The sequence below is a fragment of the Hippoglossus hippoglossus genome, chromosome 9 (genome assembly GCF_009819705.1).
Source record: "Hippoglossus hippoglossus isolate fHipHip1 chromosome 9, fHipHip1.pri, whole genome shotgun sequence".
NCBI classification, from domain to species: Eukaryota; Metazoa; Chordata; class Actinopteri; order Pleuronectiformes; family Pleuronectidae; genus Hippoglossus; species Hippoglossus hippoglossus.
Window position 1 is genome coordinate 16,308,429 of NC_047159.1, and position 12,273 is coordinate 16,320,701.

Below are 12,273 nucleotides of genomic sequence, written 5' to 3' on the forward strand. Positions count from 1 at the left end.
CTGTCCCAGGTTTAAAAAAGTGACCTGTCACAATACATAAATAAATTCTCACCTCGATGACACCCGCTTGTCTTTACTGATAGGTAAGATTATATTACCCAGACAGAAATATGTTAGCTTTAGTCCATGTGCAGCTCTACTTACACGCTGGCTAATGTTATCTGTGGATTAACTCATGGCTGTAACACGAGACCAACTGTTGTCCATGTTGTCTACATCCCCTGCCTGACATTTAATCACCTGACAACGTGGTGTTCACTGCTGTGTCAGCCCCCACGTCTAAACGCTTAATGATGTGTTTTGTCCGTGTTTGTTGTAGGTGGGCTGCTTCAGGACATTTTGACGTGATCAGCTATAAAGCAGCAACACACTTGTTGCCTCTCTTTGTCCGTCCCCCGCTCTTTTCCATCGGCCTCAGCACAGAGAAGGCTGTTTTCTCTCACTGGGCCTTGGCAGTGATTTAATTACTTATTTGTTTAGTTTCTCATATTCTAAACTTCTCTGGCTCTGTGTTTTGCTGAGAAAAGGCATTTTCCTCCCTCGCCTCCTCCTTTCAACATTCCATCCGGTCTCTCCCTCTGCCCCTCGTGCTCGGTTTGTTTCATTTAAAAAAATCAGTTTTCCTTACATTTCATTTAGCTACACGTTATGCTCCCTCTTATAATATTGCTCTCTTTCACCTCTATCATTTCTCCCACTATGTACCATTCTCTTCAACCCAAATAGCTTCAGCGGTCTGTAATAGTCTCCAGAGGGGTCAGATGTGTCCTCCACCCAGTCGAATAATATACTGATCAGTCAGTGTTAGTCAGAGGGTGGATTTGGACAAGTACTCCTATGGGTTAACTGCTGTTAGAGTTAAACATGATTTATCCTCTTTATGCCCATTCCTCTACTATAAAAGCAAATGTATATTTTCATGGTGACTAAGCACAGTTTACTTTTACTTGTCCCAGTCAATGTGTTGATAAAGTAACTGACCATTATTGGCGTTCCACTCATTTTTTACATGAATAGCCAAAGACAACAGAAGATAGGACACAGCACCTAAGAAAATAAATAGAAGGTTGTGACATTGTGATCTCATTTCCACCATGTTTCAACATCCTGCACACTGTCAAAGTTTTCAAAAGTATTTGAGGCATCTAAAGCTAGCAGTGCTTCTTGCATTACTTTTGCTGTGGGGTCAGTGGGGCTCTGAGAGTTTACTTGATGGTAGTTTACTACTGATACAGCTAGGCTATTTAGTCGAAATAAATTACCTCAAGCAGTTAACGACAAACCAGAATTCAAAGGTAATATTACAGGTTCATGTCATACCCCTCAGCTTCGTGTTGGTCTGAGCTGTAGTTAAGGTTTTCAACACAGTGTCTTTGTGTTGCCACTGTAGTAAGATGACTGTATTAGTCATTAGTGGAAGATCAAGTTTGTCTAAAGTCATTGAAGAGTAGTGGAAAATCAAGACTGTTTAGTCTTAGTCATCTGCAGTAATAGTACGAACTTATGAATGTGAAAGGTCAACTGAACCAAGCCCTGTGAGGGTGTGCGTGTGTCCAGTAGCAGTCTGGTTGGCCTGTGTTAATGCTGTTGATTGGGACTTGGCACAGTTTGGTTATTGGATCAAGGTTTCTGTTTTAGGCACTACCATCACTTAATAACACAAATGCAGACTGCCAGTGGTTTATATTTGGCCTTTCCCAGAGCTAACTTTACTTCTGGCACAAAAATGCACTTAGAATACAAACAGACACCGTGCACTGGACTTTGAATTTATATGTTTTTATGCCTCTGCGCATCAGTCAGTGGCTGAAGTTATTTTGTGTTTGGGTTGTCTCCCCATTACACCTTACAAAACACCTTTTTGGCAACAGCTTAGAAACTTCTTGAGGGAATTTATTCAAATTTTACGCAAACATTCACTTTTCCCTTTGACCGCCAAATTATATTCAAATCATGTGTGAGTCAAAGTCACTGTGACTTCACAGAACTCTTCTTCCCCCTTGTGAATGTGCTATCTCAAGAATGCCTTGAGACGATCCTTTCAAATTTGGCACAAATGTTCACTTTGACTCACAGATTAACTAATTAAATGTGGGTGCTCACAGGCCAAGGTCACGTTGACCTCACAAAAACAAAATCATGCCTAGTGATCTTATCAGCACATAAGCATTGTTTTCCAATGAGCAATGCATTCAGCTGTAAATTACATTTTTCCATTCAAATGATAATCAATATGACTGATGCAATGTGAAGTTGTCCTCTAGAGGAACTGTCACATCCCTTATCTCCCTCACTGTCTGTCTAATTCTTTCAGGCACTTTATCTCCAAGTGTATGGGATAGTTAATAAGCCCAGACATGTGTTCAAATAAACACAATTTCTTAGCAGCAGTCGACATTATTTTGACATGATTCATCACTTCACGAGGAGCCAAAAAGAAAGAACTCTGATTGGGTGATTCCAGTTTAAGTTGCTGGGAATCGTGATTGAAATTGAACAGTCTTCATGGCTGCAGTTTTATGGCCAAATTCTGTAGGTTTTCTTTTTACCAGAACAATATAAAACCCAAGTAAACTTGTGTAAAGTAAAGTGTTTATGCTTCCTAGCAACAACTTTCCCCACATTACAGCTAGAACATGCCTGTGGTTTACCTTGCAACATTTCTCAGTCATGGTGTTTACATTAGTGCATCACCTTAGAGCACCCTGCACCTCCCGGTAGGCCTCTACGAGCCAGACAAATTCTCTCTCTTTTTCCTACTCTTCTCTTCTTTGGCTTTATGCTCTATCAGTCTCTCATTCCAACACTTCCTCGCTCTACTCTCACTTCTTAAACCCTAGTCATTAACCCTCAGTACCTCCACATGTCTCCGCTGTCCAGACGGACAGAGGAATGCGTGTACCACTGGGGTCGCCACATGGACATTTTATAAGCAAAATGTTGAATGGGGGGGGGGGGGGGCTTTTTCAGCAGCTGGGTCTGGCTGGACTTCTTTTGCCCATGTTTGGCGAGAGGAAATGAGCTTTGTGTGCTTTGGGGACGTCTCCGAGCTCCCCACTCCAACACAGACGGAGACGAGGCTAAAAATAGAATTGGGAACCCAGGTCAAGCTCTGAGCCAAGAGTGAGGGGGCTTTATATGAAGTGATCAGAAAAACAATGTGCAGGGAGGTAGGTGTAATGAAAATACAGAACAGCAAGTTTAAGCATGAAATAGGCATTCAAAGACTGCACTGTAAAAACCACTGGCCTTGCCGTATGCTTTACATGGGAGTTGGTGTGACTGCTGTATTAATGCAGTGTGTGTGGAAAGGAGAAGAGAAAACTGATCTGATTGAGATCTAGTGAGTCCAGGTGAGAGCTCTCAGCCTCTCCATTCATTTTCTCACATCTTTCTCTTACGACGCAGTTCATCATATCACAACAGCGTGCATAACCACAAATCTTTCATATCTCCCCCGCTGGCAAAGATGGAATGAATAAATGACCTACGAGCCCACAAGATCTTTCTGCCGGAGAGACATGGGGTAGGAAGTGCGGAGGCGAGGGAAGAAAAGATGAGGATGAGATATTGCTTCAGCTTGTGACAGGGGCTGGGTGTGCTACAGGATTGTAAAGTAGGAGGGGAAATAAATGTGCTGGGTTCAGAGTAATGAATTTTGAGTAGTAAAGATTTTGAGATATCCACAAAATGTATGGAGAGAGTTGGATGGTGAAGTCACCAAGGAATATAAGAAATGTTAGTTAGTTGTTAGGTCCAAAATGTATTCCTATAGGTTCATTTTTGCTTATTGTAAGAGAATGCACAGTACAAGTACAATTGAATGCACTCCCTGAGAGCATCAGAACAAAAATAGAATGTATGTAAATCTCAATTAAGGCTCAATTATCTTGCCTTTACGTCCGACAAGAGATTTGTCCATTTCAAAATGATTTAGCCATCACTGCCCATATATTTCCATGCATCCTTACTGTTGGCCTGGTCGTTGACATTTCTTCCTTGTGTTCTTTGATTGTCTTGCTTGTATATTTGGCTACACTGCCCCCCATGATGTCTGGTGCTACTGCTCTTTTTAGCCAATATCTGTACACTTTCAGAAGATGTGCACAAATATGGGCAAAATGAGGGCAGAGTACCAACAGGAGGCTCCTTCCTTTTCCGTATACATAGCTAACATAGAGGATAAATGAGCCCTGTGTTCTTAGAAGTTATGGCTCACTGAGTTCATCATGCAATTACATACAAAGTCAATGCAAACACATAAATAGACGCACATCTTTTGTCACTCGCATTGGGCGAGTCGAATACAACTCACCAGAGACAGATCCTGGCACTGATCCGAGCTAGCAAGTCCTCAAACTGGCCACCGGTCAGCCTCAATAGCTCCTGGAAAAGACGGTGAAAATCCCCAAGCCGTGTGCACCTCTAGATGCTCTTGTGGAACCGACGGCACTGCAGGCTTCTGTAGTCAATTCTCTCCTCTTTTACGGAGGGGAGCAGGTACAAATTCACGAATTGCTCACGCAAGCACCGCGGGTAAACACAATGATCGCATGATCCTGTGGCCAAACCTGTGCAAGTTACACAACACGAAAATTTGCTTTGTGTTTAGCATTACAATACCAAGAGTATCTTCGGGTACTGTGTATAACCACAGTGAAATAGTTCAGAGTTGAGACTGGTGTAGTCAAATGCTTGGATAAGAGAAAACAAGTCCTTCTCCAGCACAGCTCACCATCTGCTTCTGTTATGTTCATCTTGGAATGGTAGAGTGTAGCATGTTTGGAGGTATTACAGGGGCTCTGGTAGTCCAAAACAAACCATCCTTATTGTTGCTGGCTCAGGCTCACTGTGTGTGTGTGTGTGTGTGTGTGTGTGTGTGTGTGTGTGTGTGTGTGTGTGTGTGCGTGTGTGTGCGTGTGTGTGCGTGCGTCTATGTTTATGGTCTGTATGGAGGCCTTTCTCTTTGTATACTCTGAGATGAATGGCTGTTTATTTGTTAATCATTGTTAATTACTTCAAAAATGTTGATGTTTCAGATGGTGACATCATTGTTTTCCCTACTCTTCTCCTCTGTCTCCCCCTTTTTCATGCCACTCATTCCCCTTAATGATGGCCTCTTTCTCTAAATCTCCTCTCCGACCCTCCCTCTCTCAGAGGTGAGGTCATAGCTGGCTGACTCTGGAGGTGGGCTGGAGCACAGACATGAGGGATCTGTTTTTCTCATCAGTCAGTGGAGCTCTGTAGAAAGTTACATGTGTGAAGGGATGAGGGTCTTTCTGCTCTTTTATTTGGGGGAAAAAATTTACTACTACTACTAAAACTGCTGATGTTCCTACAGCATAACAGTATAGCTAATCAAGTGCAGACAAAGCAAGAGAGTGTGAATGGCATCCCACTGGCTTACTTGGATATGTTGGGTCAGCACATAGACTGTTTATAAAGACACCCACTATCCAGAAATGAAGCTAAAATATCCCAGATACAAACGCTGTCATCTCAAGGCAATGACGTCATTTAAAGCGAGAGTCTGTGCAGCTGCGATGGGGGGATGGCGCACTTTTGGATTGATGCCTGTGCTCGACCAATCACAAGTCAGTCTCAGCTGTCAATCACGACGTTTCACCCCATTTTATAGTATCAAATAACTAATGAAAAACAAACTCACTTGAAAGTAATGAGCACTTGAACATACATCAGTGTGATTAGAACTACCTTAAATTACTGAAACCATCTTTGATGTGTATATTGGCTTAATAATTTGGCCCTTAACCCATCCACTAACATGGAGGAGGCAGGGTTTATGACCTATACTGCAGCCAGCCACCAGGTGGCAGTGGAAACGCTTTGGCTTCACTTTTGGGCAGCGTCATGCCATCCATCTTTATGTACTGTATATTGTCATCGACAGGAGAGAGAACTTTGACTGAGAGAATTATTGTCTTGCTTCAGGACACTTCAGCATGATAAACACTTGTAATGGGAACTTGAACCCTCATCTTCTGTTTGGAGAACTATATCCATTCATTCACTACACACATCCTCATTCAGTGGTTTACCACTGGTTTTAACATCATCCTCTGCTACAGTAAACAGCAGTGAAGAATAAGCTCAGCTTCAAAAAGGTGCAACATGCAGAACTGTGAACATTTGCAGATATTCCTGTCAAAGATAATCCATTCAGTTCATGTCAGCAACGAGAACGTTTTACATGGTATGATGTGTTCACCGAACCAAAGAAATGATGGAACATTTCATTTGAGTTTCAACCATGCAGTTAATCTTTTGATTAAACTATCTGAGGCGTGAGCAGTAAATGGAATGAAACTTTCTAAAAAAGAAGAAAAATGTTAACTTGATTCCCCTAAACTTTATTTTACCTTCTACAATCTTTAGCATTTTAAAAATGTGCATCCTTCTGCAAGTCAAACTTGAGGATCTTTGAAATACTCAAGTTTTTATACTTTCTGACCATTTTCATATTTTGTCTAGCTGTGTGAAATCACTGCGTTCTCAAACCCCTCGGCCTCTCTCTCTCTCCCTCTTAGTATCCAGGACAGATTAAGTAAAGTCCAGGCGAGAAAGCTGTCTGAAAACAGGAGCTTTCGCAAACTCTTAGCTAAAAGCTCTGGCAGAACAAAGAGTCTCCCACATCGCAGTGCATCGTCATGTGCAGCCTTGCTCACTGTGGGTGGAGAATTTGCACATGCAATTAAGACTCCTACAGAGGCACAGCGACCTTTGTCCTTGACTGCTTGTGAACGGTGACCTTTTGGAATTTCTTGCGGACCAAGGTTCAGTAAATGTGGCTCGGTGTCTGAGCTCTGGATGCCGTTAATGAGGGAGAGGAGTGTGTTGTATTTAGGTATTGTGACTGGACTTATCCATGTGAAGGATGCGGGTGACACAAAGCTTAATTAATCCTGGAGCGCTCTGGATAAGTTCTTATTCAAAGATATGTTGTGTTGCCTGACAAAGTCATAGATGCAACACAATCAGCACAATACAGAAACGAGAGAGCAGTGTCAGCCTGCTGCCTCGCACATGCAGGGCCAGCTTGCAGCTTGCTCAACAGGGCACACAATATGGTTATTGTGCACTCAGCAGACTCTCGAACACACACATTGATTGACTTTTGTCGCTCTTTGTTCTTTGGACACAGACTTGTTGTATCATGAAAAATAAGAGCTGCTAAAAATAAGAGGTAGCTGACCTGTCAGCCTGTACGCAACAACAGTGCTGATGTTTTTCACTGTGCAATTTGTATAGTAGGAAAAATGTTGAAAAGTTCTCTCTCTGTCTCTTTGTGTAACTCTCCTTGTCTCTCTCTCCCACTCGCACACATGCACACACACACACACACACACACACACACACACACACACACACACACACACACACACACACCATTCACCTTTGGCCCATTGTAATAGCTACTCGTGGCCATACCCAGCTCCAGATGTTATTGACACACCCCATGAATCCCACAGAGGGGAATTTAACCCTAACCCTAACCCAGACACACAGTCGGACACAAACATACACGTGCCCAAACACAGACAAATACACACAGTCGTAAAAAGTCTTAACAATGCATCCCTGCAGGCCACCTCTGAAAGTAACCAGTATCACTTCAGCCACACACAAGAAGCTTTTCATGACAAATAGTAAAGATAAGTGTTGACATGTTAAACTAATCGTCACTGTTTATTAGAATCTCTTAAGTCACATTTTTCTGTCTTGCAGATTCTTCAAGGCTAAAATACACTATCATGTTATCATCTCCAAAAAATCCATTCAACACTGAATTCATGAAAACACGTCATGTATCTGAGCTGCCACAGTGACCTGCAGTTTGACTGATGGAAGGGTGCGGTAGGACACGTTTTCACCTGCAAAAGCCTGTAGCAGTGAGCAGCACAGGCTCCATTTACTCCAGGAGCCATCAGACTGGAGGTTAACGCCATGAATGAAGGTTATTGTGTCACTGATTGCCGTCCTGTTTTACACAAGTGCTGTAAAAGGCCTCTGGGTGACAAGGGCTTGGAGGCAGATGGAAAGTTAACAAGTTTACTAGTGTGTGTCACAGATGAGGAGATTTGATTTTTTTTTTTTATAGTTGGTGCATTGTAGCGATGCCGTGCACTGCGGGGAAGCCTGTTCTCTTTTAGACATGTGGAGAAAACATCTGGCTCTCCATGTGTGCGTGCCTGTATGTGTCCCTTGTGCACGATGATGGACTGGACACATGCCGTGCCCGGCCGTCCACACGCTCATGCATGGATATAAAAGTTGTGGATGAGTCATTACTCTTGGGGATACACGAGTGGTTGTTTAATCCAGGAAATTAAACCATGTTTTCTAACACTGAAAATTACAGATGTTTCTGACATGTCTCAGCAGCTGACCTGTGTGTGTGTGTGTGTGTCCACAGGGCATTATTCACATATGATGGACTGACCAACAAGCTCAAACTTGCTGACTCTGGAGGTAAGGGTCAATGTTTTCTAGAAATGAAAATTCAGCTTCTTCACTTTGGCTTGGTGGAAGTTTGCACCGTTTTGAATTTAGCGTCCTTTTTGTCCAACTTGTCCCTGAATCTGTGTCCTCTCTTACAGCGGGTGGCGTGACAGAGCTTGTGGGGAAGTTTCACATATCCAAGCCGCAATATGGACTCTGCAAAGTGGGAAGTGGGGAGACAGGAGGCCTCCGGATCGCTATGATCAACTGGGTGAGTGGCAGACAGCCTCATGGGGCTTAGCTCATATTAGCATGAGCCTATCGTTACACACATACCAGCAGGAATTACAGAAACACGTACAGATAAAAAAATATTGCAGGTACACACACAAGCGCTCATGGTTTCTTTCAGTCAGAGCAAAGTCGTTTAGCGGCGCCAAGATAATGGGTTTAACATGTTAAGTCGTCGCATCCAGGGAAATCAGTGCACTTCTTAACCTGTAAAATGCCCCGGAGAAAATCCTGGCTTATTCACATTCTGTGGTTCTGTTTTGACAGAGGCTTACTTGGCATCTGACATGTGGGAAAACGCTGTGAGAATGTGCCGTTACGTCATTGTAGTAAAAAGAAGTTTATGAATCCCGAGCAGCAAACAGAACATGTAAATCCTCATGCACAATTAAACATGACAGACGTTTGTCAGACGTACGTGGGAAAAGTGAATGAATCAGAATAATAACAGTAGCGTGTGATTTTCTCCAAATCCAGCTTTTACAAAACATACTTATGAACTCATACACACTGAAGTATTAAGAACTAGAGCCCGACCAGTTTATTGGTCTGAAATTGGCTGATATGAGTCTTTCACAGACGTTAAGGTTTCCCGATATGCACAGATATGAAAACTTCTATTATACAGAATAAACAATGCAGAAGAGACTTTGTATTTGTATTTTGCGTAAAATAATGTTTTATTTTATTAATTCAAGTGGTGTATATACAGTATATATGGCTATGTTTGTGTCTTCTTTTTATTTATAGTTACTTATAATAAAGTTTTTGGTTAAATTATAAAATATCAAGCTTCAATTGCATTTCTTCGGGAGGGGATAAGGGTTGATAACAACATCTTGTCAAGTAATATTTTGTTACTCTTTTACTTGGTATCGTTATCAGCCCCCCCAAATAAACCAAGATCCAAGTGGTTTAGAAGTGAATTCATACGTTTATCTTGACTTGCTAAAAATGTGTTTACAATGTTGACATTGGATTATTTACATATTTTCACGTTGAAATATTTTCATTTGCATCTTCAGATCCGATGTGTTGAAACTGCCTCTGTGGTTCCCCCACAGTTACCTCAGTTTAAGTTCTCACCAGCTTCTTCACATGTGAAGCAGGAAGTGTTGTTGTGGTGAAGATGAACAGTAAAGTGCTGCTGAAGAAAGTTATCCATCTCCATCCTGTTGTTTCTTTGCATTAAGAGTGACCAAACCCTCAGGTTACAATAGTGTACATTTTCTTTCATTATGACGTAATGTTTGAACTCTTGACGTTCTCATGGGGTCAGTTATGTGAAATGCAGATTAGTATCCGGGCTGTAATTGTGAATCCTATTGTTCCTCGTCTTTTTTTAGTCTTGTCCCTCAGCGAGAGGTATGAGCTGAATGTCCGTGTCTACATCCTGTGTTTGTCCGCAGGTCGGACAGAACGTGGAAGACTACCGCAGGACAGAATGTGCCAGCCACATCCCGGCCATCAAAAACTTCTTCAAGGTGCAGTAGATGGAAATGTGCTCGATCATTAAGAACATACCTTTAGATCTGACATCAGCTCATGTTCATGGTTTCCCCTCTCAAGAGAATTCAAATATCACTTTACCTTTGACATATCTTGAGGACGGGCAGAAGCAGTATAGTCAAGGAAAACATCATAAACATCCAACTCCCAAATTCAAATATTTTGACTTGTTCTGATTTCTTTACCCCTTGATTTTAGACTTTGTACTCTCAAAATCTATATTTACACACACTAGTTTACTTTGTATTGTTTTGGTAGTTTCCTGTCCTCCGTTCACTTCCTGTTCTACTGGTCCTGTGTGTGATTGGTCCATCTGACATGTCATTACCAGGGGGGGGAGATTGTAAAGTTTGGGGTTTAAAGCTTCATTGTTTGTGGCGAAACCCAATGGACAGAAACTCAAGTGGTGATATGAGCGACAGGAAGTAGAGGCAAAACAAGAGAATAGTTCATCTCTAAATATTTTCACAGTTTATGTGCATGTTTGTAAAACGTAAAACTCCTTCCATTCCTATCTTATAGCTGCAACTTGTTTATTAAGTGTTTCAATCTGACGAGGAGATTTTCAGCTCACCCCCAGGTTTACTAGTTTCCATATAAAGGCATCACCCAGTCAACTGCAGAGGCATCTGTGGAATGTTTGTCGTTTTTCTTTTTTTTTGTCTCCCTTTTTAAACAGTAATTGTTAAGTTCAGGATTTTGTGAGCTGCACCATGAAAACCCCTAACCCTGTGTGTGAGTGTGTGTGTGTGAGCGTATGTGTGTGTGTGTGTGTATAAGCACCCTTGGGCCTCTGTGCATTTTCATGAGGGATTTAAAAAAGTCTGGAGAGATGATTTCATGGTCAGTATATGGAGGGGAGTGGAGAAAATTTGTCCTGCTGTGAATTGTGGGAGAAGTGCGACCTCTAACCTCAGCAAACACACATATATATGAACAGCCAGACTTGCGGCAAGACAATACAAATAACCCATGGTCACTTATATTGTATATGCTAAGCTCCCTCCTTCTGAATATACAAAAAGGAATAATTAATTTTAACTGTTTTTCTGACAGTTATTTAACAAGTTTAATTTTCCATAACCCGGCGATGGAAAGTAGATTTATTACTTACAGATAATTCAGACTGGAGGAGCTCACGCTGCCTCACCTTACACAATGGACATTACAGCCAAGCATGTGGATTGTATTTGCAGAAATATCCCGGCCCAAAGACTGTGGTGATGATGCATTACTGTTATTCTGTCTTTGGTTAATTCTGACTTTGCCAGTAGACATTTTTCACACTGTGTTGAAGCCACATGACTAACTGCTTTCACACCAAGTTGATTTTTCATGAACTAGAAGCAAAAAAGCTTGAGCATCAGGGAGAAATTGGAAAACAGCACAACACTGATACCTGTGGCTGTAAAAGCATCTGATGTTGGTGAGGAAAGTGGAATTTCACAGCCACCTTGCGAAAACAAATCATAGTTCAAGAAGTGACGCTGTATAAAATATGATATTGATGATAACTGATACATCAAGTATCTAATCAATCAAGGATTACAAACTTTAAATTGCTTATATTGTGGACTCTCTTTGTTTATTATCTGTCTTGTCCATTAAAACTGGTCGGCAATATAATGTTGATTCATCCATCATCATCATCTCTGTCTTGTCCAGAACAACATGTGGCTGTGTTGACGTTGTCTCAGAGAACCTGCGACATTAGTGATGTTCTAGGGATATTAGGGATATTTGTTTAGGGTAAAAGGAGAGTAAAAGCAGCGTCTATCTCAATATCTCACCCTGCGTATGTCAAGGCAGTGTTATATATTACTGTTGTCCACATTGAGCAGAGAATGATGACAATAACTGGGGGCTCAATTTGTCTCGACCTATTTTAAGCCCTTGCATACAGACAATTCGATTTTCCATTCGCACGTTGTTTCTGTTTTTTTATTTCTTTCCTTCCCTCTTTCCTTATCTCCTTTTCTCTCTTTATTTCTGTCGTCTGGTCTGCTATGCTGC

The 12,273-nt window shown here is 41.7% G+C and overlaps 1 protein-coding gene across 1 annotated transcript in view; it reads left to right on the forward strand.

The window, feature by feature from the left end:
• Positions 1-12,273, forward strand: part of si:dkey-40c11.2 (drebrin-like protein A) — a 33,122-nt gene that overhangs the window by 10,317 nt on the left and 10,532 nt on the right. The window contains exons 2-4 of the mRNA XM_034596066.1: positions 8,435-8,490; positions 8,619-8,731; positions 10,161-10,235. Of these exons, the coding sequence (XP_034451957.1) occupies positions 8,435-8,490; positions 8,619-8,731; positions 10,161-10,235 (244 nt within the window). The remainder of the gene's footprint in view (positions 1-8,434; positions 8,491-8,618; positions 8,732-10,160; positions 10,236-12,273) is intronic.